Source organism: Labrus bergylta, chromosome 7 (genome assembly GCF_963930695.1).
Source record: "Labrus bergylta chromosome 7, fLabBer1.1, whole genome shotgun sequence".
In the NCBI taxonomy this organism is placed as follows: domain Eukaryota; kingdom Metazoa; phylum Chordata; class Actinopteri; order Labriformes; family Labridae; genus Labrus; species Labrus bergylta.
This window is the reverse complement of record NC_089201.1, coordinates 23,768,640-23,796,579: the sequence shown is the minus strand read 5'-3', so window position 1 is coordinate 23,796,579 and position 27,940 is coordinate 23,768,640. Positions and strand designations below refer to the sequence as shown.

The 27,940-nt window shown below is 43.0% G+C and overlaps 4 protein-coding genes across 12 annotated transcripts in view; 1 reads left to right on the top strand and 3 right to left on the bottom strand.

Annotated features, from left to right (window-relative positions):
• The window catches only part of reln (reelin), a 93,565-nt gene extending 70,298 nt beyond the window's left edge, over positions 1–23,267 (top strand). Inside the window, exons 22-65 of one of the 7 annotated variants that reach the window (XM_065957085.1) lie at positions 57–169; positions 1,990–2,127; positions 2,268–2,454; positions 3,089–3,294; positions 3,467–3,638; positions 3,883–4,089; positions 4,218–4,453; positions 4,598–4,755; positions 4,839–5,046; positions 5,160–5,236; positions 5,713–5,871; positions 5,963–6,157; positions 7,353–7,626; positions 7,722–7,862; positions 7,975–8,152; positions 8,285–8,369; positions 8,480–8,662; positions 8,791–8,959; positions 9,106–9,211; positions 9,337–9,563; positions 9,667–9,890; positions 10,213–10,363; positions 10,484–10,742; positions 10,894–11,143; positions 11,448–11,616; positions 11,876–12,016; positions 12,259–12,436; positions 13,169–13,362; positions 13,471–13,721; positions 14,104–14,258; positions 14,365–14,579; positions 14,771–14,948; positions 15,066–15,241; positions 15,333–15,439; positions 15,573–15,815; positions 15,913–16,085; positions 16,183–16,256; positions 16,506–16,667; positions 16,798–16,955; positions 17,080–17,305; positions 17,459–17,656; positions 18,260–18,358; positions 20,072–20,198; positions 21,867–23,267. In XM_065957085.1, the coding sequence (XP_065813157.1) occupies positions 57–169; positions 1,990–2,127; positions 2,268–2,454; positions 3,089–3,294; positions 3,467–3,638; positions 3,883–4,089; positions 4,218–4,453; positions 4,598–4,755; positions 4,839–5,046; positions 5,160–5,236; positions 5,713–5,871; positions 5,963–6,157; positions 7,353–7,626; positions 7,722–7,862; positions 7,975–8,152; positions 8,285–8,369; positions 8,480–8,662; positions 8,791–8,959; positions 9,106–9,211; positions 9,337–9,563; positions 9,667–9,890; positions 10,213–10,363; positions 10,484–10,742; positions 10,894–11,143; positions 11,448–11,616; positions 11,876–12,016; positions 12,259–12,436; positions 13,169–13,362; positions 13,471–13,721; positions 14,104–14,258; positions 14,365–14,579; positions 14,771–14,948; positions 15,066–15,241; positions 15,333–15,439; positions 15,573–15,815; positions 15,913–16,085; positions 16,183–16,256; positions 16,506–16,667; positions 16,798–16,955; positions 17,080–17,305; positions 17,459–17,656; positions 18,260–18,358; positions 20,072–20,192 (7,521 nt within the window). In that variant the 3' untranslated portion in view covers positions 20,193–20,198; positions 21,867–23,267. Of the gene's footprint in view, positions 1–56; positions 170–1,989; positions 2,128–2,267; positions 2,455–3,088; positions 3,295–3,466; positions 3,639–3,882; positions 4,090–4,217; positions 4,454–4,597; positions 4,756–4,838; positions 5,047–5,159; positions 5,237–5,712; positions 5,872–5,962; positions 6,158–7,352; positions 7,627–7,721; positions 7,863–7,974; positions 8,153–8,284; positions 8,370–8,479; positions 8,663–8,790; positions 8,960–9,105; positions 9,212–9,336; positions 9,564–9,666; positions 9,891–10,212; positions 10,364–10,483; positions 10,743–10,893; positions 11,144–11,447; positions 11,617–11,875; positions 12,017–12,258; positions 12,437–13,168; positions 13,363–13,470; positions 13,722–14,103; positions 14,259–14,364; positions 14,580–14,770; positions 14,949–15,065; positions 15,242–15,332; positions 15,440–15,572; positions 15,816–15,909; positions 16,086–16,182; positions 16,257–16,505; positions 16,668–16,797; positions 16,956–17,079; positions 17,306–17,458; positions 17,657–18,259; positions 18,359–20,071; positions 20,199–21,866 lie in introns of all 7 variants that reach the window. The other 6 variants (XM_065957084.1, XM_065957087.1, XM_065957086.1 and 3 more) reach the window with 6 other exon arrangements.
• Positions 23,268–23,597: 330 nt separating this feature from the next.
• bncr (bouncer) lies at positions 23,598–25,216 on the bottom strand. 2 transcript variants are annotated; one of them, XM_020658878.3, is made up of 2 exons: positions 24,798–25,216; positions 23,598–24,229 (listed from the first exon to the last, which is right to left on the bottom strand). In XM_020658878.3, exons 1-2 carry the CDS (start codon positions 24,803–24,805, stop codon positions 23,839–23,841), a joined length of 399 nt encoding a protein of 132 aa, XP_020514534.1. In that variant the 5' UTR covers positions 24,806–25,216; the 3' UTR covers positions 23,598–23,838. The 2 variants fall into 2 exon arrangements, with proteins under 2 accessions (XP_020514534.1, XP_065813164.1); XM_065957092.1 differs by lacking the exon at positions 24,798–25,216 and adding an exon at positions 24,601–24,787.
• On the bottom strand, positions 24,845–25,643 carry LOC136179670 (sperm acrosome membrane-associated protein 4-like). Its single transcript, XM_065956640.1, has 2 exons — positions 25,370–25,643; positions 24,845–24,921 (listed from the first exon to the last, which is right to left on the bottom strand). The coding sequence occupies exons 1-2, from the start codon at positions 25,641–25,643 to the stop codon at positions 24,845–24,847; spliced, it is 351 nt and encodes a 116-aa protein (XP_065812712.1).
• A 315-nt stretch (positions 25,644–25,958) lies between these two features.
• LOC114921773 (small integral membrane protein 29-like) lies at positions 25,959–27,326 on the bottom strand. Of its 2 annotated transcripts, none has more exons than XR_010666693.1 (5): positions 27,174–27,188; positions 26,797–27,098; positions 26,689–26,714; positions 26,454–26,565; positions 25,959–26,344 (listed from the first exon to the last, which is right to left on the bottom strand). XR_010666693.1 is itself a non-coding variant. In XM_029282256.2 (5 exons), exons 2-5 carry the CDS (start codon positions 26,938–26,940, stop codon positions 26,291–26,293), a joined length of 336 nt encoding a protein of 111 aa, XP_029138089.1. In that variant the 5' UTR covers positions 26,941–27,071; positions 27,174–27,326; the 3' UTR covers positions 25,959–26,290. The 2 variants fall into 2 exon arrangements, 1 of the variants encoding a protein (XP_029138089.1); XM_029282256.2 differs by having other exon boundaries at positions 26,797–27,071; positions 27,174–27,326.
• Between the last annotated feature and the right edge of the window lie 614 nt (positions 27,327–27,940).

The window sequence follows — 27,940 nt, the reverse complement described above, 5'->3', positions numbered from 1 at the left end:
TATTAAGCATATGAAAGGTTTTTGTTTTAAATAATATCCTAATTTCTGTCTCATAGGCCTGTCTGCCTGGCATGCCAAGCTGCTCTGAGTTTACAGCTCCCAGTGTCTACCACCCATCAGAGTTCAAAGACTGGAGACGCATCACTCTGTCTCTGCCTCAGAAGACATGGTATGTGACAAACAGCTTGAAAATGAACATAACAGTGATTTAATCTTAGTTTAATACCTTTTTCCCGTGTACGGTTAATAAAACAGAAATACAGGCAGATTTTTAACATAATGCTGAAAATCCTAATTATTTGGAATTCAGCAGGAGCCATATCCTGGAAGTGAATGGTAGACAAAACGATTAATAACTATTCAGTGACTTGTCAATCTGATTGTTTGTCTTTTAGTTCTATTTTAATTCCCATCTTACAAATTACCCTTACAGTATCAACTGCAGTAGCTCAGTCTGAAGGGACTTGGGTTGGGAACTGGAGGGTCGTCAGTTCAAGTCCCAGTGTCTGTACCATGTCTGTCAATTGGTCTGGTAGCTGGAAAGGTGCCAGTTCACTTCCTGAGCAAGGCACCGAACACATTAGCATTGTAAGGTAGCAACAGCCTTACAATAAGGGTTTGCAATTTAGTTCTATTTGAAACAGATACAGTTAAGAGGGGAAAAAAAATGTAGGTGCACACTGTCTGGTTCAAATCACCTTGACTAAAACATAATGCTATGTTAAATAAATAATATCTAATAACTATTCTGCTACATTTAATTTCCAAACAGTATAGGAGGTTCCTCCAGCTGTGGCTATTTGTGTTAATATTAGTTCTCCGAGCCATATGACATCAGATTATGTGACTAGTTGTATTCGAAACCATCAGACAAATAACACACTAAGCATTGCGAGTGTGACTTAATTGATGTGTTCAATGAGTGTTATTTAGGCTTATGAATCTGTAAATATTCAGTTGAAAGTGTTAACAGACCTAGAAACTCAACTGAATCGTCTACCTGGACTGTTCATGAGGAGTACATGTACCGTTACAACCCGAGCTGGCCCATTTATCAACTCATCTAATCACATAAACCTTCCTAACTGAGCACCATGACCTGCACCTCCATTTCCCTCGACCACCAGCTCCTAAATAAAGGTGGACTAATCTCCTGCAGCGTGTTATGACAGGTCACAGGGTCATGGCAGTAAATGGCAATAAAACAGTCGTGGGCCAGCTTTGTGTGAGCAGGAGGTGGTCCGAGTTGATACGGGTCATCAAAGCAGCAAACGAAGTCACCTCCATGCTATATAATCCCCAATATACCTGACAATCTACGCTTCTGCTAACATTTGTCATTGCTGCACGCTCACCGTACAGTAAGCAGTGATAGGCACACAGAGGCACAAACATGCACCCAGACCCACACTGCACACACAATCACATCTAGAGCCTTTAACACTGATTATATTATGACGATATTGTCCTCTCTCTGACATTCATATCATACAAATGCATCACCCTAGGACACACTCTCTCACACACACACACACACACACACACACGGAACTAGACATGCACACATGTGATAAGGTTAATCTTTACCTGCCACAACACTAAATCCATAAATCTCTACCCCCTGTAGAGAGGTAGATTAGTGACAACAACATGATGATGTGGTTGACAAGCAAGGATCATGTCATGCAATTTAAAATTGTATTATGAGAAGAAAAAGTCTGTATTCATAAATGAACTTGTAAGAGGACGAAACTGTTCTAGAGGTATGTACAGCTAACATGGATACATGGATATGAACTCTGACTCTCATTCACTCTTTCTTTCCCTCCAGCTTCTCTCATCTAATTTTGTCCTCGTTCTCTGCATGACTGTCTGTTTATCTAAACTTTTACCCCTCTCTCTCACCTCTACTTCCTGACTACAATTTTTTTATACCGTGAATCTAGTGAAACCTTCTATTTTCTGTTTCTGTGTACCTTGTGTGTTCAGGTCTAGTGCCACACGTTTCCGCTGGATCCAGAACTACTATGGCGAGCAGGATGAGTGGGCTTTGGATGACATCTACATTGGTCAGCAGTGTCCTCACATGTGCCATGGACATGGTTGGTGTGATCATGGACACTGCAGGTCAGCTCTAACACACACGTTTCAAAATTTAATTCATCTCAAAGACACTTACATATTTGATGGATGTTTGTGCTATTCAGAATAAAGCACAGATGGACACAGAGCACAACAAGGAGTAACTTCCCTGTCTTTTGCTGCAGGTGTGATGATGGTTTCTCTGGAACAGACTGCCAGCCCTCCACCCCACTCTCCTCCAGTGTACTCTCAGACTTTGAGTCCCAGGATGCACTGCTGGCCACATGGCAGGAGGTGATTGGCGGAGAGGTGGTCACACCTGATATGGGCTGTGGTGTGGTCTCATCTGGATCATCCCTGTACTTCAGTAAGGTAAAACAACAATGAAATTGACCTTCAAGGAGGCACATTCTGGTCATTTGTTTTTCTGCTAGTTATCGTGGCTGATGAAAAACAGGTTTTGGGTGCAAATCCAGATTCAGGTTGAGTTGTAAAATCTTCACAACAGTTTGATTGCAAGATTGCAGATTCTTTGTTAAATTTTCAAATTTTCCCATCAGCTATGCCACTTACTTCTGAGACAGAAGTCAGACACTTAGAAAATGATAATTCAACTTTAGCATTGGTGCAAATCCAAATCAACAAAATTATAAAAATACAATGTTTTGTTGATAAAATGTTCTAATTTTGAGGAATGTGCAAACTTGGCTGAGGCGCTGTATTCAATCCCTTATTACTTCCTAGTTTTAACAGCCAAAAAATGTTCACCCCTGGACCTTTTTCTTTGAAGGATCTTCTCTGAATTATTACAAATAGCTCAACATGTTCACTTTGCAGCTGTTACCAAGAAACAGACTTGTATTTTTTTGCAGTAGCGTTCATTTCAAGGATGAAGAGATTTGTAAAGCAGACAGTATTTATATTTTGATTACTGGATAGTTGCCATGCTACAGTGGAAGAAGGACATCCCCTCACATGTACTTCTGTATTCATCTGTTGTTAACAGGCTGGGCTAAGGCAGCTGGTGAGCTGGGATCTGGACACTGAATGGGCAGAGTTTGTGCAGTTCTACCTGCGGGTGGGCGGAGATTGGTCGGAGTGTAACCAGGCCGACAGCAGGGAGGAAGGAGTGTTGTTACAGTACAGCAATGATGGGGGCATCAGCTGGGGCCTCATTGCCGAGATGTACTTCACTGACTTCACCAAGCCCCGGTGAGAAACCAGGGCATGAAGAAAGAGGAAAATTATTGATTTTTATATTTACTAATTATCTTTCTCAGTGCACAAGATCTGCTCTTACTGTTTTATAACCCTTCTGTGCGAGTAAAGACTCAAATGTAGTTGTAATAACTGTGTATTCATCAATAATCTGCCTCTTCCCCAGATTTGTCCACTATGAGCTTCCCTTGGCCTCAAAGACTCCCTCCACAAGATTTCGCTGGTGGCAGCCTCTTCACTCTGGGGAGGGTTATGACCAATGGGCAATTGATGATGTCATAATTTTGTCAGAGAGGGAGAAACACATCATCCCCATGGCCAATCCAACTCTACCACAGGTCAGGAAACTATCTGAGGAGGGGTTTTTTTTGTTGCTCTGACCTCATGAGCAGCTTCAGCTTTTTCTTGGGATTGAACTTTGTTTGTTGTCATGGAAAGTGTCATCAACATTGAGACAGAGCAGCTGTAAAATCTTAAATCTTTCTGGCAAAGTGTTTGTTTTTATCTAATGGGAAATCTGTTCTGGTGCAGACACTTACACATCACAACTAGAATTAACTCTTTTCTTCTCTCTCTTCACAGAACTTTTATGAGAAGCCAGCATTTGACTACCCCCTGAACCAGATGAGTGTGTGGCTGATGTTGGGCAATGAAGGCATGGAGAGGGAAAGCAACAACAGCTTTTGTGCCCCCACACCCTCTGCCATGGTATTTGGGCGCTCTGATGGGGATAGGGTGGCGGTTACCAGGGACCTGGCCCTGCGTGCTGGCTACACTCTTCAGTTTAAGGTACCCACATGGAGAGAGCGAAAAGTTTCAAAACAAAAAATGTTTTACAGTACATATTTTGACAAACAGACAAACAATTCTGCTTCATCATTAAAATTCAATTGTTTTTGTGTGTTTTCCTCCACCAGCTGAACATAGGCTGTGAGTCAGAGTTCAGCACGTCTGCCCCGGTCCTGCTGCAGTACTCCCATGATGCTGGTCGTACCTGGGCTCTGGTGAGAGAGGGCTGTTACCCAGGATCCCCAGGGGCAGGTGTCTGTGAGGGCAGTGGTCGTGAGCTCAGAGAGCCAACAGTCTACAACACAGGAGACTATGAACAGTGGACCAGGGCCACTGTGGTTATACCACGCCATGTTGCAGCCAGGTAGCTATGGTTTTAGGCATGCAATTGGATCTTCTGAGTTTTTTTAATAGATTTTTTATTTATTGGACACTGATTTTTTTAATTAAACCTGACTTGCATAATTTAAATGGCTACTTTATCTCTTCCCTTCCCTTCATTCTCTAGTAAAACCCGGTTCCGTTGGTTCCAGGAGAGCAGCCTGTACAGAGATGCTCCCCCTTTTGCCTTGGATGGGGTCTACATCTCTGAGCCCTGTCCAAACCACTGTGGGGGACATGGAGACTGCATCTCTGGAGTCTGCTTCTGTGATATGGGATACACAGGTGCATTGATTAAACTGAAAGAGAATAAAAGGTTACGTTTTTATGTATCTAAGCCATAATGACTTCCTGTTTCTTTTCCATAGTGGAGCAGGATAGTTGTGTCCCATCAGTAGCCTGTCCCACGGAGCTGACTGAGGGCTTTGAAAGTAAGCTGAGCCCGCTGTGGCAGAGCCTGAGTGGGGGATTAATTGGAGGTGGCTGCGGCATCATTGGTGAAGGCAAAGCTCTTTACTTCAGTAGCCCTGGGAGGAGAGAAGCACGTACTGTTCCTCTGGACACATCCAACACACGGTGATTTCAATTTGCGCCTATAAATCTTTTATCTCTAAGTTCTGAGAGTAACATGATTATTTATAAGATGTTTAATGTATATTACAATTTGAAATATTGTTGTTTACATACAGGTTGGCCCAATTCTACATACGAATCGGCAGTAAGAGTTTGGGGCCAACTTGCACCAGGCCTCGCTCTCGCAATGAAGGTAATTATCAAATAGTGAATTCAGGCTCTTTGCTGCATTCATGTGGCTGTTTCTTAACAGTGCAGTCTTTAGAAAGCACCTCCACATGGTTTGTTCTTTTCACCACTGGCTTCTCTCCGTCTCTCAGCCTTGGGATCTTGTTAAGACTGTGTAGCTACAGATCTATTCCTTGTTGTCAAAGTTTTATGTAATGGAAAATCAAAGTGCAGTGATTCCTGTTTTTTTATTCCGAGGCATCATTCAGCAGATAATGGATCTCTAGCCTGCAGCACTGCTGAAGGCTCAGTCTGGTTGTTTCTGTAGAGGCAGATAAAACACTGCCAGCCTTCTTATCTGCTAGTCTCTAATAATCTTGGTATCCATTTTTTTCATTCTATTGCATTATCTTCTCTTTACATACTGCTTTAAATTACTCACGTCGGTATGTTTATCTATTCAAAAATATGTGCTGTTTACTCTGTTTTCTCTGTTTCTAGGTGTTATTGTTCAATTCTCCACTAACAATGGTGTCCAGTGGCAGTTCCTGAGGGAGCTGGACTTTAGTTTCTTCCTGGAGCCCCAAGTGGTGACCATCGAGTTGCCACCTGCAGCAAAAACCCCTTACACAGTATTTCGGTGGTGGCAGCCACAGCAAGGTCGGCACAAATAGGATTTACAACCCAAAAAGTTAAGATTTTAATATCTTCTTGATACTAAAGCTTTTCATTTTTCTGCCCCTCCTTCTAGGGAAACACTCTGCCCAGTGGGCTCTGGATGATGTCTTGATTGGTATGAATGACAGCTCCAGAACAGGTTTCCATGACAAGTTCGATGGCTCCACCCCTCTGAGGCACAACTGGTACCGCATTCAGGGTGGGGAGGTGACTGTCGACTGTTTGTCGCTGGACACAGCCCTTACCTTCAACTCTGAAGCCATTGATAGTGAGTCAAATAAACACATTAAAACACTTTACTGTTTATAAACACATACATCAAGAGTCAAGGACTTAGGGGCGCTGGTTTAGCTCAGTTGTTAGTGAAGATAGAATGAAAATGTACAGAAGCTGCAGTCCTCGTCACACTGTTCACAGGTGCGATTTCCGATCCTGACGCTGTGGTGCATGACATCCCCCATTCTGTCTCCTGCATTTGCTGTGACTCCATATCTTTCCTATCTATAAATAAAAACATTCTTTAAAAAATAGTAAAGGACTCGAGACAACAGACTTTTCAATGTACCTGCGTGTATTGAAAGGGAAGGAGTATTGTTCTACCCAACAGTCTCCATCAAGTAGTCCTCCAGAAAGACACTTGACATGGAACAGTGAAGCTGAAGTGTTTATATTGAGTGCGAGTGTGTTACAGTAAATGAATGCATCAATGATGCTGTTAAACACCTCGACCACTCTGTGAGCTTTTATTATAATTTTTTAGTGCAGATACAAAAAATGTAAATCTAGTTTTCCACTCTCACATATATACACACATTTTCTCAACCACATAAATAGCTGCACAGTGACATCACAGCATTGCGCACACAACAAGTCGAAATTGAATAACCCATTTACTGCGGTGCCTTGGGTCCTGAATTATTAATGAGAGCAAACCTGAATGAACATCCTGCCTGTTATTTATGCTTGCATCAAGCTGTGAGCGGATTTACTTTACACAAATATTACATTACAACTGGGTCCTTTCATTTAGCATGCATAGCCAGAGCATGCACATGTACAGCAAGACTAATTTGGCAACACAAATATAAACATTAAGCTCCCATGCCCCTTGGTGAACACTGATTGTCACACTTTATGTTTGTTCTCTTGTGCATCTAAACATGCAAACATTTCACACAAAACTCATTATTGCCTAACATTTCCAAGGCTATTGTTGGATTTGCATCTGACGTTTATTAATTTTGCATTGTATTAACAAGAGCATCAAGGGGAAGGAACCTTGTGTTTTGTATTAACTGTTTGTCATTTGAGGAAACTTTAAATGTGCCTTCTGTATGATTTGTTCACAAAGTTTCATTCCTGACATGTTCATTTACAAACCTTTGTCTTGTTTGGGCATTGTTGAAATGAAAATATATCTTTAACCATTGCCATGGTTTGTTGCTTTTTCACTCTGTCTGTAGAGAAGCCAAGGTATGCAGAGAGCTGGGACTTTGAGGTGTCAGGCTCGTCGTTCCTGCAGTTTGAGCTGAGTATGGGCTGCAGTAAATCAACTTCCTTCTCCCATGGTGTGAAACTGGAGTACTCCACAGACTGTGGTCAACACTGGTCCCTCATCACCCCAGAGTGTGTTCCCCCAGCCATCGGCTGTGCTGGTTATACTCAGAGTTCTGTCTATACCTCAACCCAGTATAAACACTGGAGGAGGATCACTGTCTACCTACCCAGTGCTGCCAAGTATGTCTTTAAACGTTTATGCTAAAAAATAGTAGATAGCATCTTTATTTTTTTGTTTATTGCTCTAACTCCTGACTTGCTGTTGAATCCCTCAGTTCTCCCAGAACTCGTTTCCGTTGGATCCAGACCCACTTTACCCCGGGCGCAGAAGGATGGGCTCTAGATAATGTATTACTCGCCCCTGGTTGTCCATGGATGTGCTCTGGTCATGGTCTGTGTGACAACGGTCGCTGTGTGTAAGTACAACCTGCCTTCTCTTAGTTTTAATTTATTGTTATTTTAACATTGTTTTTCTGCTTACATGTAAATGTTTCATATTATCACCTTACTCCCACTTTCCTCATAAAGATGTGATAAGGGATATGGAGGGGCACACTGTGTGCCTTTGACCCCCCTGCCGTCTGTGCTGAGAGAAGACTTTAATGAGAACCTGCAGCAGGAGACGTGGCCTGAGGTGTACGGAGCAGAGAGGGGAACTCTGAGCGGAGAGCCTCTTAAATCTGGCATGGCCCTCATCTTCAAAGGGGTAGGGTTCCTAAACAGCATGTAAAGAACACCCAGTATAGATAATAATAACACTCTGCAACACACAACAAAAATACAATTTGATATGTCCATTACTAACTAACAATGCTACCGTGTTCTTTTCTGTTTACAGGATGGTCTGCGGATGATTGTGTCACGGGATCTGGACTGCAGCAACACTCTCTACATCCAGTTCTCCTTCAAATTCATCACCAAAGGTAAAACATACCTGCGTGTTTACCAGTTGGAATTGCTTTATTTTTGATAGAAGTTTTTAAAAATGTCTACAGGTTGTTGTTTTAATCGATGTTTTTAATGGCTTTCCTAGGTGTCCCAGAGCGCTCCCATTCAGTGCTGCTGCAGTACTCTGTGAATGGAGGAATCAGCTGGCTGATGTTGGATGAGTTTTACTTCCCAGCTTCCACTGACACACTGTTTCTCCACCTACCGCTGCCAGCCAGCGCTCAGACCAACGCCACCCGATTCAGGCTCTGGCAGCCTTACAACAGTGGTGCGTGGATACAAACTGTGGTCACACGTTCATTATTGTGCTCTGCAAATCTTGAGCTGTTTTTCCCAACAGTCATTTCTACCTCTCTACATTATTATTTATGAACTTCACAATATTCCTCCCTTTAGGTAAGAAGGAGGAGGTGTGGGTAATAGATGATCTCATCATTGATGGCAGCTCTTTACACAACACACCAGTGGTGATAGACAGCTTTGAAGATGGCCCCAATGAGTCCAACTGGCTGTTCTTCCCTGGAGGAAATACTGGCCTCTACTGTCCCTACCAGAAGACTGGACTGTAAGAAACACATTTAGTTTTGAATGTTAATGACGACAGTGACTTGACAGTGTTTGTGGTTTTATATTATTTATGTGCCCAATGGTGATAAAATTTTCAAAATGCTTTTTTTTAACATTAACTAAAGCTGTGTGTGTGTGATGCAGGGAGGAGGATGAGTCAGCCATGGTGTTTGTCTCCAGCGAGCTTGGAGAGCACTCCATTACCACCAGGGACATTGACGTAAATGAGAACACTATCATCCAGTTTGAGGTAACCAACCTTTGATGACTTGTTTTCAGAAGCAACTTCAGCATCTTAATACTAACTTACTTGTTCAAAACAGAAACCATGGCTCATCATCTCTGCTGCAATTGTGCACACTTATTTGTCTCTAGATTAATGTGGGCTGCACAGCTGAGAGCTCATCTGCTCATCCCGTACGTCTCGAGTTTTCCCGTGACTTTGGTGCTACGTGGCACCTTTTGGTGCCCCTGTGTGCCGGGGGACCCCAGCCCTCCTCGCTGTGCTCCACAGAGCTCCATCCTGCCAGCATCTATTTCCCTGGTACAACTCAGGGCTGGAGGAGGGAAGTCATTCACTTTGGCAAGCTTCGCCTCTGCGGGTAAGGAAGGGTTACATCTTAAGAGCAGAAGCAAAAATCCAATTATTTTAATATCATACCATCTATTTTACACTCTAATCCTTGTGTTTTGGCATCCCTACAGCTCAGTGAGGTTTCGTTGGTATCAGGGTTTCTTTTCAACTGGCTCTAACCCTCCAACATGGGCATTAGACAACATCTACATTGGTCCTCAGTGTCAAGACATGTGTAATGGTCATGGGGCCTGTGTTGGTGGAACCCACTGTATATGTGACCCTGGCTTTTCTGGATCTGACTGCTCTGTTCCTGACACCCCCCACCCAGACTTCCTCAAGGAAGACTTTGAAGGTACATGAACGAGTTGCACACAAGGGAAATAGTCTGTCGATGCCTGCTGTGGGAGATTTAGGATTCATTATTTCATTATTTCACAGTTATGATTCTCTTCATGCTCTAAGAGTTTGTTTTATGTTATTTCCTAACAATAAAGACCAGGATGTCCTTCAGAACCATATGTCATTCAAGACCTTCTGATTACAATATTGCAACTGTGTGCCTTATTTCTGCTTTCTTTCCAGTCTCTAACAATGCTGATGTTTTTCTCAGCAATAATGTGTTTACATTTAAGTTGCCTACGATGTCCGTGTTTGTGTACTTGTCGTCTCTGTAGGGGGAGCTGTGGATTCTGAGCGCTTTAGACTACTGAGCGGTGGTAAACCATCCAGAAAGTGTGGTATTATGTCAAGCGGGAACCATTTGTTCTTCAGTGAGGACGGCCTGCGCATGTTGGTCACCAATGACATGGACCTGTCAAATGCAAGGTAGTTGCAGCCCAATAATACTGAAAGGCGCTAACTAACTTATACACCATCAATATGTTTCTGGTGCTGAATTTACATTTAGTAGCCATAATCTCATGTCTTAATTGCAATCTTCTGCAGGTTTGTTCAGTTCTTCCTACGCCTGGGCTGTGGTAAGGCGGCTCCAGACCCTCGCTCTCAGCCAGTTTTGCTTCAGTTCTCTGTTGATGGAGGTCTTACCTGGGGCATCCTTCAGGAATTCCTCTTCAGCAACAGCAGTAATCAAGCTCGTCTGGTGGCCTTGGAGATCCCTCTGCGTGCCCGCACGTCATCCACTCGCCTGCGCTGGTGGCAGCCCTCTGAGAACGGACACTTTTATAGTCCATGGGTCATTGACCAGGTACAGTAAGTCAGGATCCATCCCACCATTCATCCATCTAAAAGTCTTATAATAATTTCCAGTGTATAACTTAATCTCGTTTACAAATCTCATTTGAATTTAGTTTGTCCTTCATCACATTAGCTCACAAATATGTATCTTTCTTCTCTAGGTGGTGGTAGGTGGCAGTGCCAGTGGCTGGGGGCCTTTGGAAGATGATTTCTCCTCCATAGATGGGCGCTCGTGGCTCCTTCACCCTGGAGGAACCAGGATGCCTGTCTGTGGCTCTGATGGGCCTGCTTTCGCATTCATTGAGAAGTCCAACACTCGCTATGCCGTTACTACTGACATCAGTTTGGGTCAAGATGCCTTCATCCAGTTTGACTTCTCTGCTTCTTGCTCTGTCACAAACTCCTGCTACTGTAAGCATTTAAAGCTAGGAATACAAGTTTATTAGTAAATCCTGAATGCTGCAACTCATTATATGTGCTTGTTTATTTCTTTTTAAAATGATAAATCAAATTTTCAAAGCAACAGACCAAAATACCAGTTAAAATGTTTTACAGGCAAAAATGATCCATTTCCAGACCTCAACCAAGATGTGTAAAAGATTCCTCACATTCCATTGAAAAAATGTCGAGCTTTTCTATGTTGGGAGAAGTTTGTGCATGTTTCTTGAGTATACATTATGTAGAAATGTTATGTGTTGTCTCCTTTCTTCTGCAGCTGTAGAGTTAGAGTACTCTCTGGATCTGGGTCTGTCCTGGCAGCCTGTGGTCAGAGACTGTCTACCAACAAGCCCTGACTGCACCTCCTACACCCTGCAGAGGCTGCTGGTTTCTGACACTTATAATAAGTGGGGCCGTGTTACCCTGCCTATCCCATCATATGCCAGGTCAGAACTGATCTATACATTACACAGACATAAGGGCAAACTTGTGTTGCTCATAACATGTCCCACTTCTGCAGTATATTTTTATTTTCTCCATTAGCAATGTTGCTGCCATTTTGCAAACACATTTAGGTTACATTACAATCTGATATAAATCAGATATTCCCATGGCTGGATTTACAGTGATTCTTCCTATGTCATTTATTTTAACCTTCATACCCAAACTTGTGAAATGTATCTGTGACTTTAATTACGTCCTCAGGTCTCCGGCCACAAGGTTCCGTTGGTTCCAGCAGGCTCCCTTTGATAAGCAGCAGACCTGGGCTCTGGATAATCTCTACATTGGAGATGGCTGCCCAGACATGTGCTCTGGACACGGACGCTGTCAACAGAGCTCCTGTGTGTAAGTAGTCTCATAGATACAGTACATTACATTTTAAAGGGAATGTCTGTATTAAAGGTGGGATTTTTTTGAATAACATTTTATGTTTGTTTTGCTCTGATTTTGTGCTTACAAAATGATGTATGTGGAAAATGTTTTTGTTTGAGCACATAGAGGATCTTTACCTATCTTTGTGTTTCAATATATAAGTCAGTAAACTCTTTGAATCTGATTATTGGATTTGTCTCGACCATCCTGCCTAGGTGTGACCCAGAGTGGGGTGGGGAGTACTGTGATGAGCCTGTGGTTCCTCTCCCCTCCCAGCTGAAGGACAGCTTCAGTCGAGCTCCCTCGCTCAGCCACTGGCACATCCTCACTGGTGGCAAACTCAGCACCGTGTGTGGAGCGGTGGCCTCTGGAGCTGCTCTGCACTTTAGTGGGGTAAATATACATCTACCCTCGTTGTATGATTGTTTATGTTTATTTATCCATATTCCGTGTTTTTTTATTGTTACTTAGAACATTTTCTTTTCTTTTGACCCTGTCTGATTAAAAATATTTGTTACATATCCCCCATGGTGTTAAATCTATGCATTGACATATTTAAAAGCTCAATTGTTTTCCACTGGGTCATGACCTTTTCCTTTTATGAACATAAGCTTTGCATTAACCCTTAGACTCGTGCTCTGGAGGGGTTAAAGAATACAAAAACATTGTTGTGTGCTGGATATAAAGAAGGTCAACAGATGTGACAGTATCTGGTCGATGTGTATGAGTATTACTGTTATCTATTTGACAAAAAAAACTCAAAGTAATTGGCTGTCAAGCTTTATGTTCAGCTTTGGTTTTCCCTGTTCTAAATGGATGCATATTGATGGACTGACTTGGACAGAAGCACCTCAAGGGAGTGTTTGTTTGAATCTAGCTTTAGCGGTTTCATAATAAAATACTCTGGCTTGAACTTTGTTTAATCATCTGTCAGTTTTTGTTTTGGTAATGTTTCTGAATATCTCTTTAGGAAAAAAATAGCACACCACTTAATCTCTGAAACTTTTAAACTGTTTTGTTTTTAAAAAGGTGATGCATCTAAATAGATAACTCTGCAAACACAGAATAAAAAATGAGGCAGGAAGAGCTTGATGTTGCCTGATTTCTCTATTTGTCTATGCACAGAGTTGCAGCCGTCAGCTGGTGACAGTTGACCTGAACTTGACCAACGCTGAGTTCATCCAGTTCTACTTCATGTATGGCTGCATGATCCCACCGAGCAACCGTAACCAGGGTGTGCTTCTGGAGTACAGTCTGAATGGAGGAATCAACTGGCATCTTCTGACAGAGATCTTCTATGATCTGTACACCAAGCCCGGGTGAGTTTTATTTAACTATCAACACACGGTTGTTACTACTTCCAAAAAACTGACAAACGAGTGATGCGAGATATCTGAGACTTCTTATATGTTTTTGTCTGCATTCAGGTTTGTGAATGTACTGCTGCCCCCTGCTGCCCGCCAGGAAGGAGTGCGTGTGCGCTGGTGGCAGCCACAACATGAGGGACTAGACCACAGTGATTGGGCTCTGGATAATGTCCTCATTGCAGGCTCGGACCCGAGAGCTCAGATATCTGACACATTTGGAGGGTTGGCTCTGCCAAACCATGAGAGAGCTCCTGCTGATGAGACATCAGGAAGAATAGGGCAGCCGAATGAGCAGGAGGAAACGCCCATAGGTATACCTGAATCCCTGCCTCAATTAAATTAGACCAGGAAACAGAAGGGCTGTGTACTGGCAAAAATCTGCTAATACAGTAATAATCACAAGACGTGGTAGGATTTTGAGTATTGCAGTATATGGCAATATTTTAATATGGATTATGACGTTTTAGAGGCGTGTATTTTGTGTTTACACTTGCAATATGTACTTAGTTTTACTGTCTTAGTTTTAGTTATGAAGTTAGAATGAAAGAGAAAACCATTAATTAAAAATAGTTTTACATCATCAACATAATATCTCAGGTTTCAATTGTATAAATAAGTCCTTATACCTTTTCTACCAGAACATCTTGCTCTCATAAGTGTCACATTTTTTTGTGTCTATTTCTTTCTCAACAGTGAGCGATCATTGGTTGTTCTCAGACGACTGCTCGGTGCAGCGTTTTTGCAGCTCCCCTGATGGAGTCATGGTGTGTGGCAATGCAGATGGGAGAGAGGTGTATGCCGTCACACATGATATCATCCCTGACAAGGGCTGGGTCATGCAGTTTAAGGTAACGTAAGAGTTAGAAATGCCAGATCTACAATAATTAGTCTGTGATAATGGTTGTGTTGCAATCAGGGTGAAATAACCTCATGAAAATCTGTATGCTGATGTAGATTTCAGTAGGCTGCAGTGTACCTGAGCGACATGCAGACCGTCAAGTTCATGTGCAGTATTCCATGGACTTTGGAGTGACCTGGAAGTACCTGGTGCCTCAGTGCCTTCCTGCAGACCCCCGCTGTGGAGGTCAGGTGTCACAGCCGTCAGTCTTCTTCCCTGCTGAAGGCTGGAAGAGAGCAATCTTTCTGCTGCCTGACAGCCTGGCCGACAAGTGAGTTAACACACATCGTCCTTCACTCTTTTCCAAAACAAACAGCACTGTTTCATATTTTATTTTAATTAAATTATAGATACTGTAGATCAAATTGTTGGCATCGCTTGAATGTTTAAAATCATTGTCATATAAATCATGAAATGAGTATGCATGTTGTTCGACTAACCCCTTCTGTTTTTTTTCCACAGAGCGGTGCGGTTCCGGTTTTATCAGCAGCACTCAGACATTGAGTGGGGAGTGGAGAACTTTTACATCGGACCAGCTTGTGATAGCCACTGTGGGGGGCATGGAGATTGTCTGGATCAGCGCTGTCTCTGTGATCCAGGATTCACTGGACCAAACTGCTATGCCAGTACTGCACTTAAGGTGGGGTTGTTTCTGTCAGTTAAAAAAAAACTATTTTTGTAAAACCAGATAAGAATAATAAACTTCAGTTGAATTTATCCATCCAAGTTTGTATGTATGTGTGTCTTTTTTCTGTAGGCATCTCTGAAGGAGCGTTTTGACTGGGAGGGGGCAGCAGGCCCTCAGTGGCAGGTGCTGGAGGGTGGTAGACCCTGTACAGATTGTGGTGTGTTGGTAGAAGGGACAGCCCTGTACTTTGGAGGGGCTGATGCCAGACAGGCTGTCACTGCTGATCTGGACCTCCGCGGAGCAAAGTCAGTAATTAACCTCAGTGATAGATGTGTAAATTGGGTCTTCAAATGATGTGTTACTTTAAGTGCATTTGAACTGTGTTTTTGCACAAAGGTTTGTGGAGTACTGGGCCAGGATTGGAAGTGAAGATAATGTGACAATGTGCCATCGTCCAACTTGTCGTAAAGAGGGAGTGCTGCTAGACTACTCCACTGATGGAGGTAAAGTAACAACATGCATGCCTAGATTACATTGTTTAAATTTACATTTTCATTATCATCAGTGTTATCTACTTCTGATTACCTCCCTTTGTTTCTGATTTTCCTGCTCATTCTGTTGACATCTGCTCCTCAGGTGTGTCCTGGACACTGCTGCATGAGATGGACTATCTTAAATATGTATCTGTGAGGAGAGATTATATCATCCTTCCAGAGGGAGCCCTGACAAATGCTACTCGTCTGCGCTGGTGGCAACCATTTACGATTTCCTCTGGCCTTGCCACCCCCAGCCTGGAAAGAGCTCAGTGGGCCATCGACAACATCTTGGTGGGAGGGTCAGACATCAACCCCCCCACTCTGCTTGACACATTTGATGATGGTGAGTATTTTTGTGGGATATGTAATCGGAGCCTGACAACTCGCCTGACACTACACATAAATTAATATTTGGGACTCTTCTTGCATTTGACCAGAAGGTGTTTCTCATGAGGAAAGCTGGAGCTTCTATCCTAACGCTGTGCGCACAGCCGGCTTCTGTGGAAACCCCTCTTTCCACTTGTACTGGCCAAATAAGAACCAAGACAGGACACACAATATTCTGGCCACCCGAGAGCTCATTGTGCAGCCTGGTTATATTCTTCAGTTTAAGGTAAAATACAGCAAGAGAGCCACAAATCTGTCGTATTGTCTATTGTCTTTAACATGAGTTCGTTAGTTCTAAGTGTTAACCTTTCTCGTTGATGCAGATCGTTGTCGGTTGTGAGACAGACACCTGTGAAGACCAGCATTCGGTCCTGCTGCAGTACAGGAAGGATGCAAGGTAAGAATGCCAAGGAAAGGCTTCAATAATATATTATATAAGAGTTATAAAAAGACAGAAAAACTCTCAGCTATTGTGGAATTAGACATTTTTGACAATACACATAATTCAAAATGTCAGTGCTAAAAGTCAGGTAATTACTTTTTGTCTGCCATTAAAAAACCTGAAACTACATCCACCATTTAATCATTCTGACTTTTACTAGATTTTTGACATGGACATCTTTAAGCTTTTACTCTCACCCTTTAGGTCCGACTCATGGCAGTTGGTCCAGTCAGAGTGCCTCCCCTCCTCAGTCAACAACGTAGGCTGCTCTCCCTTCCAATTCCACGAATCCACAATCTACAGTCCGGTCAACAGCTCAACATGGACCAGGGTCACAGTCCAGCTGCCAGACCATGTCTCCTCAGGGTAGGATCACACACATTTTTCACCTTCCCTCAAATAATGTCATCACGCTGGGCCATATGCAGAATAAGCGACATGGATCACTCTGTTGCCTTTTATTGAAGCAGTGTAAGAATCAGCTTTGTATTTCCAGAGCTACCCAGTTCCGCTGGATTCAAAAGGAGGGGACGGGAGAGCGACAGAGCTGGGGAGTGGACAATGTTTACATCGGGGAGGCCTGTCCAGGGCTCTGCAGCGGCCATGGCTACTGTACAAGCGGAGTGGTCTGCATCTGTGATGAGGGACACCATGGTGGGCCTCAAACAGCTTATATTCTGACAAACACATTGTTTTTGAATTTTCTAAGATATGTGCCAAATTGATTTAATCTAAAACAAAACAAAATCTGAGAGTTTCTTCCCTTTCACATCAACAGGTGATGACTGCTCCCTCTCCAGCAGTGACCTGCCCAGCTCAATCAAGGACAACTTTGAGTCAGGCAGTGTTTCTCAAGAGAGCTGGCAGTTAATCCAAGGTGGTGGAGTGGGCAGCGGCTGTGGGCAGCTGTCACCGCATGCCCACGGAGACTCACTCTACTTCAATGGCTGTAAGATGAGGCAGGCAGTTACAAAACCGCTGGACCTCACTCGAGCCAGGTACAGGTACAACCAAAACATACTGTACAATCACTAATAATGTCAACCTACACCTCCCTGCTTCATAACTAAATTAGCTTATTTCCTCCACCTGATGAGTCTTTATATTGTCTCTCTCTAAACTTCTCTTTTTTCCCCATCTTGTCCGTCTCGCTGCAGTAAGATCATGTTTGTGCTGCAGATTGGCAGCGTTGCACAAACAGACAGCTGTAACATAGCACTGGATCAGGCTGACACAGTCGACCGGGCTGTGCTGCTGCAATACAGTGTCAACAATGGAGTCAGCTGGCATGTCATCGCCCAGCACCAGCCCAAAGACTTCATAAAGGCACAGAGAGTGTCCTACAACATCCCATTGTAAGTGATGCTCAGTTTGAACCTGAACATTTTCTCATAAAGCATAAATACTCTGGGTTTTGTGTGACTAATGGCTTTATTCATGATTATTCACCTTGAACTAATATCTAATTCAAGTGTTGCAGTGTTGCTGCGGTTGCTAATAAGTCATAAATAAGTGTTTACAACACTGTAGTACATCTGCATTTATAACCATAAGTGATTTCAATTTCAATCAGTGTTGGTCCAGATGCTCTGTAGCTGTTTTAAGAGGGTTAGTCAATAAGTGGAGTCCATTTGAGTTTGAGCTAATATGACTTATTAAAAGGGAGTCATATAGCTGAAGGATAATCAGTGGCCACAAAGAGTTTTCACACCTTAGAAACAGGAGTGGCTCTTCGAAAATGTTTTGACTGACCACTAAATAATTCATTAGTCGCTAATAAAGCCATTAGTTATACTTTTTTTTATACTTATTATACTGACTGCTTAAATGAAACAGACGGTACTGACTCTGGTACTGTCAAAACAATCTTCATAATGCTGTTTTAAATGTACTTAAACCAAATGACCATGTCATATCTGACCCTGACTGATCCCACAATGTCTCCATCGTCTCTCTAGAGAGGCAAGGGTTAAAGGGGTGATGCTGCGGTGGTGGCAGCCACGCCATGAAGGTGCAGGACATGACCAGTGGGCGCTGGACCATGTGGAAGTAGTTCTGTGAGTACCCAATTCCAAGCCAGCCCATGGCCCCCCCAGACTGGCCCCCAAAAAGAGCCCTGATCTGCCCCTGTCTGAACCTCTGCCTCAGCCTCACCTGGAAAACAAACATCCCCTTAACTCCACACGAATACAGAGATGCAGCATACACATACATACACTAAAAGCTCATAGCGGTGTGCCGCCTGCCACTTACAACCAACCTCTAAGCAGCTTTTACAATAGCTCGTTGTAGCGTCTAGTGTCTGCAGAGAACAAGATGAGTGAGCTTTGCTGTAAAGGGATCTGTTTGTGGATGTTTGTTCTGTGTACCACAGATTATCCCTTGTTGTCAGAGCATTGTATTCTCAGTGTTTTGTGGAACCCAAAGATCTCACAGCTGAGCTCTTTTTCTGCTAAAAATGTATCAATGGTCTGAGATATGGTTTTATTGAAAAAACATAAATTCCAACATTTTAAATACCTTCCTATTTTATCCTCTAATAAAGCACTTATTGGATGTATGACATCCACTCATAATTTAGCATATTCAGTCACACTTTGCCAATCTGCCCCTAATGACCACTACAAGGCATGACACAGAGCTGAATCAAGATCATACCATTTCCAAAACAAAGAAACTGTGAAAGTTGCTTCACATGTATGATTGCCTCTGTTCTACTCTCCTGTAATGCTTCACTGGTTTGCCAATCGTTCCTCTCCTCCTTCTTTTACCTGATACATTTTTATTGCATTTTAGTCTAAAAACCATTAGAATGCATGTATTCAATGGGGAAGATAATCCCAGTTTTCTAATACAAATGGCAAAGCTGGAGATTCTGCAGGGCACTGAAGATATCATGAACATACGCAGCTAGCTTATTCTTGACATTGCAATATCATTAAGCATTTTCTGCATGTTGATGTGGGTCAGAGCAATATTCCCTCTCATGTCGGTGCTGATTGTTCATTCAGACATGTACGAAAGCTTTTCAAATGCTGCTCACAACAGCAACATAACATCTGATGATTCATTCGCAGCTAATAAAAAGTGCCACATACACACAAACACGCACTAATGCCTTACCTGAGCTGTCCCTGGTCTAAGCAGTCATGACCTGTCGCACTCCCTCCCTCGCACTGCCACGGTTTTCAACAGTGTCTGCTGAAAAGAGTGACCGTGATCCTCACACTTTGCTCTGTTGTTTGTTTCTCTCTGTTCGCCAATTCCTCCACTCCTTCACACGTTCTTCCTTTCCCTTCTATTCCTGCTCAATCCTGTCTTTTTATTTTTCTCCCAACGCTTCTCTTCCCTGCTGCTTTACGTGTTTGGTCATGTGGTCATACTCCCTCCTCTGCTTGTGCCGCATTGATCCCACCTTACTTCATCACCACCGCCTTCCTCCTTCCTCAAAACCTGCTCTTTCCCTGTTTCTCCTTTTCGCTTCCCATTCTTGCCCACGACGGATGGATTACCACTGTATTTCTTGCTCTTTGTCTCCACTTCTACCTGTGGTTTTCTCACTTACCCTTCATCTTCACGACATATTTCTGCTGTCTCGCTGCTAAATCTCTTCCATCTCTTCTTCTCTTTCCGCTTCTTCTTTCATTCATTCTTTCTGCCTCTTTCTCTCTGTCATCCTGCTCACTATCTCATCTTCCTTAATACTTTGACTCTCCTTATGCCTCTCCTCTCTCCTCCTTTCTCCCCTCTTTGGGCCCCTGCCTCCCCAGGCCGGGGCTCCTACCCCCTCAGACCTTTCTGCGAGACAGCAGTCCCCTCCTCCTGCTTCTCCCCTCTCGCGCTCTAACCTCTGCTCTCTTCTGTATTCTGCTCCCTCTGGCATGGCTGTAGTGTGAGGTAAGTTCTCCGCCTCTTCCTGGATGCAGCCCCGTCCCTCACCCTTTCCTCCCAACCCTTTCTTCTCCCTGAGACACTGTGCACAACCCTCCAACACGCTCACTGGCACACCCAGCCCTCCTCATCGTCACCACAGTCATATTCATGCCCGTGCTTTATATCTCGAGCACCAGGCAGGTCAACAAAAGGTGTGAAGGTGGAGGCTTTCCAATAAAACGATCCTACACACAGACCTTATGAGACGTCTCCCAACAAAGAAATCAAAGCAATGTTCACAGTGACACAGTAAATGGAGGGTTAAACAGAATGGTTTCACTCAATTCAAAAACAACATTTTAACCCCTGCAACAAGATCTCTGAAGGCATTTTTATTATAAATGACATGCAAATGACATACAAATGTCAATGGTACTGTGTTTGTGTGTATATGTGTGATGTAATCCATCACTATACTTATATCTGTTTGTTTTGTTATTGAAACTCTACCTCTACTGCGGTGTTTTGACTTAGTGGCTTACTCACAGGTTAACCCGCTCAACCCTACCTGAAAAAGATAACTGTTTGTGGTCCTGCATTTATTTTGAATCCAGCTAAAGCACTGGAAGAATTTTTTTTTTTTCTTTCATGTATCAACATCAATTGCAATGCGGGCATCTTGCATCACGATTTCAAATGAAGGCTCTTTTTCCGAAGACTTTCATCTGACTAACCTTCTCCATCCAGCTCCTTGCATGGCTTAACAGGTCGACTGTTGCAACAGCTCACCATTCCCTTTTTCATTCATGGCTGTCTGTCTGTCTGTTGACAACAACACCATGTCTCTGAGTCGGGAGCTCACTCCTCACTCCCCTCTTCTTTTCTAACCAAGGATCAGAGAAAACAAACGAGCTCACACACACACACACACACTCAAACACTTTGCAGTTCACCAGCCGTCCCTTCCATCTACCTTGACATATCCACCTCCACGACATCAACCATGCACACGCACCATACCTCCCTCCCAAATCCCTCCTGATCCCCCCCCCCCCCCGCTTTGCAGAGGCCCTTGCCTGCCCTGGCTGCACTCCTGGCTCACTGGCTCCGCCCTGCTGGATGGAAGAGGCAATGAACAGGCTAAGCAAGAGCGATCCTCCGCGGCTTTTCTCTGTGTCTCTTAGTTTGAAAACAGCCCTTCTCTGATCCCAACCCTGCACTTTTATGACTTTTCTTTAGTTCTTTTCTTTTCTCCCAGTGATGGCTGTTGATCTCTGACCTCAAACACTCAGTGTCAGAGTTTTCCTCCGTGGTAGTATGTCTGTAGACTCTGTGTCCCATGTCTTTGTCTTGTGGCATTTGGTCATGGAAACATGTAGCAACTTCTACCGCCATGTTCACCATCTAGCTACCTCTCATTTGTGCAGAACGTAAACAAATCCAGTCGTGTAGAGTAGTGCCACCATATCTTCAAGGGTTGAGTGTTTGAGGTTATGGCTGAAACATGATTATAAAGGCCAGCATGAACCTGGAAGTGACTGAGCGCGAAAGCTGTGATCAACCATTCGTGTGTTTGCATGCATGGGAGAGAGTTTGTGCATGGCAATGAGTGGAGTTTGAGTTCCCTTCTGCTTAGTCACTAACGTTCAAACTCCTCTTTCCCCCTCTTTCACTGTATCTTTATTCCTTCAGCACTCGTAAACAAAACTACATGATGAACTTTGCCAGACAGACTGCCGGCCGTCACTACTACAGCCGCAAGAGGCGGGCACTGCAACAGCGTGCCTGAACCCAGCAAGAAGGGATTCGCCCTCTGACCTGCCAATCACACATCAACCCGCAACTTTCGTCCTCTCTCTCCTGAAGACATATTGTCCTGTCGAGTCCCATCCACAAGTGGATTCCTGTAAGCCTCAGACTTTCCTCACCTATTTCTCCCTACCCTCTGCCACAAACATGGGCCATCGTAACAGTTTACGCCAGCCAATCAAGGCTCACCCAACCGAACGGGTCGGGGGGACTGAAACTCAGAAGGAGCAAAGCAGCCATTTTGTTTACTTTTTATCCTGGACTGTCGGAGTTTCTTGTTGTTTGCTAATTGTTTCTTCTGATTCCCACTTCTGATAACCCTTCCCTCTCGCTTACCTCTCTATCACTTCCTCCCTCCCTCCCTCCACTCATCCTCATTTTCCTACCACACTGTGAAATTGAGAGATAATGTATCACTGCTGAACTGACCAGCCATTTGGAAAGTTGCCTCCTAGTTCCACTGAGCCGCTGGGAGGAGGAACACTCCACTGCCGCCAACCAGTACGCCAGGAGAAAGATCGCAATGTTGATACTGACCATTAAGAGGAATACCGATGATGAAGCTGAAAAAAGGAAAAAAAAAAAAAAAAAAAAAAAAAGAGTACTGTGTTTTTGCTGTTCTGTGTGTCTGTGGATTCTTTTTGTGATGAGTTGACTGTGGTGTTCAGTTCATTTGTTTGTTCGTTTTCTACTAATTCACATGCTTTTAAGGGGGGGAGGGGATGGGGATGCTGGGTTATGTTTCTTGTCCTTTGTTTATCCGGAATGGCTGTGGGCGGGGCCTGCAAAGCCCGGCCCCCATTGGAAGAAGAAACAAAGAACGATTCGCACGATGGGAAAAGGAGAAAATAAGAAAAGAAAAAAAAACCCAAAAGACTGAACAATGATTTTTTTAATCATTTTTTATATATGTTGGTTTTTCGAAAAATACAGATATTTATGGTAAATGGTTCTTCACCTAACCTATTTAAGATGCACTGTGCGTGAAATCTGTATGTTACTTTCTAGTGTTAAGTTATTAGGCAGTCGAGTCAGGCTCTCTGACTGTATCATCTCCCCCTTGTGCTGTTTTCCCTCTTCCCATCTCTCTCTCTCTCTCTCTCTGCTGATTTCTGATACCTGGAGGTGAGGCTCTCTTAGTGTTGTTTTTTGAAGTCTGTGTAATATGGACCCTCTGCCTTCAGTGTAACTCCAGTATAGCAATCTCCTGTATATATATGTATATCCACTATGGGGAGACCCAGCAGCCTTATAAAAGGGAAATAAAGAACTGTCTAAACCTCATACTGTACACATTGCTTGAGCTGCTCTTTCACTTTTTAACAATAAGCCTTGTGTTTATTATATACTTGATTTGTCAACAGAATTCATATTTGTAGCTGCAATGCAGACTCTAGTTATCAGAGAAGTAATGCTATACAAATGTGGCTCTTTGATACCACAAAGACAGGAGGTAGGTTATATCAAGCTCCTAGCACTGTAGTATGATCCATTGTTTTAGGCTTTTTCATAGGATTTTTTTGACAAAGAACTAAGGAACATGCCAGCCTTGTCTTGTATGTGCATTGACATGAGAAAGAAAAGTGCTTAAAATATTCAGGCCGAAGGAGAATACAATCTCTTACTTAAATGTTTATTTATGATATTAAAAGATAAATACAGTATATTTACATATTTGTAACTTTAAAAATCGAAGTTGATTCTCCAGCATCTCCTTGGTGCACATCTCAGTGTCTTAGTACTGAGTGTGCAACCACTGCAGACCCTCTGCATTGCTCCATGCTGAGGCTGCAGAGATGCATGTAAACTAGGTACACATTTTTCCTAATGACATGAACGCAAAGGAGTCTGTAATTCAAAAGCCCCGGGCCATCACAAGTAAAGTCATCAGTGTTACTGTGATGTAGAGGGATGTGGCTGCCATCCCTGGGCTGGAGTTACAGTATGCCTCATTACAGCAGTTGTAGCTCATGGTGAAGACGGTTCCTTTGAGGCGCAGCTTGTGCACCTGGCCGCAGTCCTTCTTCGCCATGCAGCCCCTGGCAGACAGGGCGCTGTGGTTTCCGTAGCGACCATCGGCCTTGAAGCACAGCTCCTCAGGAGGGCACACAGTCGCAATGAGCTCAAACTTCTTCTCCTTCTCCAAGACGGGGCTGTAGTAGCACACCATGTTGTCACCGAGCAGGGAGGGAAGGAGGAGGTAGAACCACAACACGGCAACACGCACAAGCAGCAACGTGTTCAGCCTGCAAGTTAAAAGAGAGTGTGTTGGTAATTTGACTGAATAAATCTAATAAATGAAACCTCAAGAGCACATCATTCATTTAGTAACACACTAAAGATAGACACTGTAGAACTAAAAAAAACATTGGATACCACACTTCCCATAATGCAACTTATTGCCATCTAGGCCTTTTTTGCCTTAATTATGATCTTCAAAATCCATTAAACAAGTTTATATTGCACACTGTTAATATGTTTTGTTCTTAGAGCCAAGATTTATTCACAATTTAAGGGATTATCTCTTGTTTTACAAAGCTCCTTCAGGGTCTCAAAAGATGTTAAACTACAGTTGTATTGGCTATGTAGTACTCCATATGACAAGAACATCCCTTACTGACTGTTTTATATTTTTCTTCTTTTCCAAACAAACACATTCAGCAAGTGAATGCCTCGTCCTTAACTCTGAAGCACAGGTGTTAGTGGTCTCTACTGATTGCCTCGTTAAAAATGCTGAACACTGTTAAAGCAAAGTTAATGGCAGAAATAATATCAATATGCAACTTAAAAACAATCAGTACAATGGGAACCTACCTGTGCATTTTTAAGATCTTAACTTCAATAAAACTGGAAAAAACCTTTCAGAGCTTCTCCTGCTGAATTCCACGCTCACTACTGACTCCAGACCTTCCTGAACAGGCCACGCCTCCTCGCACACCTGCTTGTAACGTCTACACAAAGCATCTACACAGAGTTGGGGGTTTATCCTGGTGCTTTAATTTAGGTCATTATTTAGAAGAAAGAGGATGGCTGACAAGTCCACCTTGTTCTCTCGGGAGCGTACATGTAACAAGATAAGCCACTGACCACAATGTACTGTTTCTTATTCAAACATTAATTCAGTAAAAATACAGAAAATCACAAACATGAAAACATTTGTCTGGATGTGTTTCACCTTGTGAAGACTCAGTTAAGTGCCTCTGGCTAACAGGCCTCTCTTACAAATAACTATAATGCAGTGTCAGGTATAGTGGAGCTTCTTGGTTTTTTGTAATTTGCACATGAATCTTCTCCCAAACCATTAAAAGTGACGTTAGTGTGATCTTTGATATCAGCAATCCTCAGTAGCATTTTCAGGTTTGAGTCAGTCTTTGGCATGCTGTTACATTGGTCTTTGCAGCAGCAGGTGTGGCTGACGTTGTATTCCACGCCCCGATAAGAGGTCATTTCATGGGAGCTGCAGAGGTCAGAGTCCACGCAGCCCTGAGCCGACAGGATGTAGACTGGCCCGTAGTGGCCTCTTGAGTTGGAGCAGCGCTGATGAGGCAGACACTGGCTTGTGATGTTGGGGCAGGACTTTCCTTTGTGCTGCAGAGGACAGTAGTAGCACGTCAAGCTGCCCAGGCTCAGAGCAGGGAGGAGCAAAGCCGAGGCCAACATGATGGAGGTCAGGAACCAGTATGGCCCAAGAGGACGGACACCCAGACTAATGTAAATCCACACACACAAAGTTAAAAGAGTTGACACAGACTGGAAACACATTTTCACATCTTAAGTTAACATCTGTCAGATAGTAGTTGTTCACCTGCTCTGTCTTTGTGATCCCATCTTTCTACGTGTGAAAAAAGAAGTCAACCTGAGGAACCTCCAAACATCAGCAGACCCCTCTGATTACCAAGCAGGAACAGCTGTATCTTTTGAGCTCTTCTGAGTCTAATTCATAAATTATTTTAGGCGGCAAACACACACTCAAAGTTTTAGCTTTGATTTCAGCATTTGGTTTATTGTCCAAGAAATGGCACCTTCCTTGTACTTCAAAACCTTTTACACCCTTTAAAAGCAAAAAAGTCCAAACTGAAGTAAGAAAAACCCAACAATGACAGGATGACAGCGCCATCTGGTGGGCAATGTAGATCATGTCATAGGACATTAAAAGATTTGATGTCATGCTAGAAGTAGATGAATGTCACCCCATGTTGTTTTATACAGAGGACAATACTTTTGCACTGTTTTCCTTTGTACACCAAATATAAAGGAGGATATTTTCCTCTACATGAGTACAACTTTCAGCCGTCTCCGTTTTCTGTTCATGTCCTGTAGTCAGGTGACAGATAAAGCATTGCTCCTTTGTACAAAGGTTCCTGTAAAGAAAACACAATCTGTATGAGTTTGCATTAAATATGGATATAAAATAGGGTTTTGTATCAGGTTGTAAATGTTTGGGGAGGGGGGGGGGGGGGGGTTGCTTACAGCTAGCTCCTCATCATTCTCATCCTTGCCCTCATACCCCCACTCATCTTGTTCCTCCTCCGCAGGGTCGTAGCTGTACAGAGGAATCAGCCTGTGACGCAGCTCATCTAATCTGAAGCGAAACATAAAAATAAAAAATAAAAAAAAGATCCAAATTGTGTTCAAAAAGTAAAGAGGCAAGGCTAGGCACGTTTATATAGAGAGCAACAACAAAGCAACAAAAAAGATTACTAACCTAGTTTTCCTTCTGATATAAACAACCTACAGAGAAGCACAACGACAAGATATTAAAGATAAACCACTTATGTGTTCATGCAAAGTCAACAAAGAGAACTGATCCTACCATTGCCACCACACATCCAGTCAGCGTGAGTAGCAGAAAGGGGATGAGTACATAGTACCCAGGAAATCCAGGTTTTGCATCCGGGGGTGAAATGTGAGCAGTTGTGTGGTTTAAATGCAATTCTCTCTGCCCGATCTCCTCCATCACCGACCCGGTCTGCACAGTTTCACCTCAGCTGACACCTCTGTGTCACATTCAGTGGACTGCTGATGGTGTCATTCCCTCTAAAGGGCCACGGTGGACTGTCTCAGCCCCTTGTAAGCTCAAAGGATCTCCTTTGAGAGTTAAACACAAACCAAATGCTTTAAGAGGAAGAAGAAATGGATTCTGTTTAAAATGGCCTCAGCTAAAAAAAAAGTAATTTAGGTTATTCTTACCTCATGTGCCATATCTGGAGTACACAAACACATATTCCCGTCTTGCTTCCTCATTTCACTTCCAACGAGAAACACACGCATTCTTCAACCTGCTCAATGACATTCCTGCACGAGGAGTGGATATGAAGCAGTCTCTTTTGTTTGGTTGACTTGAATTGATGTGTTCATATATTGCAAATGAAGTTGTCAGCTTTTTTTTAATCAATGTATTTATATCCTCAAGGTTTCCCAGAAGTGTTAATTACATAATGGAATATGGTGAGTATTATTTTAAAGCTTCAGTAAGGAGTTTTTAACTGGTTATTAAACAGACTAGAAATAATCATGATGCCTCTCTATGAGCTAAAAAAACAAGCAAGGCCGTCAGTATAAAGTAGTCATCTTATTAAATATAGTTTTTTTTTTGTCTTAATCAGCTGCAGCACGGTAGGTGTCAGACAAAGTGATTAACAACAAACTGCAGGAGCAGCCTTTATTGTACATTTCTCAAGGCAAAAGATTCTCAATGATATGTTTGACTATTAAAGAAAGCAGTAAGAGATGTTATTAAAATTAGAAAATCAATTCAAATATATTTGGTACAAATCAAAGAAGAGTTAAGAGGTACCACTTCATCTCAAGGGTAGCCAAAAAAAGACCGAAAGAGAACGTCCCTCACAGCAGATAAAACAAGCAAAAATGGCAAAAACAAGGGGGAAAATGATGTTTCTGATTTGTTTTTAAAAAAAATCTGATTTAGGAACTTTCTCAGCTGCACAAAGAGAGCA

Bases quoted from the DNA above. Each gene is read 5' to 3' on its own strand.
- LOC136179670 (XM_065956640.1), bottom strand. From the start codon at position 25,643: ATGTTGGCCTCGGCTTTGCTCCTCCCTGCTCTGAGCCTGGGCAGCTTG. The intron at 24,922-25,369 runs GTAACAGCATGC...CGTTACAAGCAG, and splicing joins CTGCTGCTGCAAAGACCAAT to GTGTGCGAGGAGGCGTGGCC.
- LOC114921773 (XM_029282256.2), bottom strand. From the start codon at position 26,940: ATGGAGGAGATCGGGCAGAGAGAATTGCATTTAAACCACACAACTGCT. The intron at 26,715-26,796 runs GTAGGATCAGTT...GCTTCTCTGTAG, and splicing joins CTGGATGTGTGGTGGCAATG to GTTGTTTATATCAGAAGGAA. The intron at 26,345-26,453 runs GTAAGCAACCCC...TTTTCTTTACAG, and splicing joins AGAATGATGAGGAGCTAGCT to GAACCTTTGTACAAAGGAGC.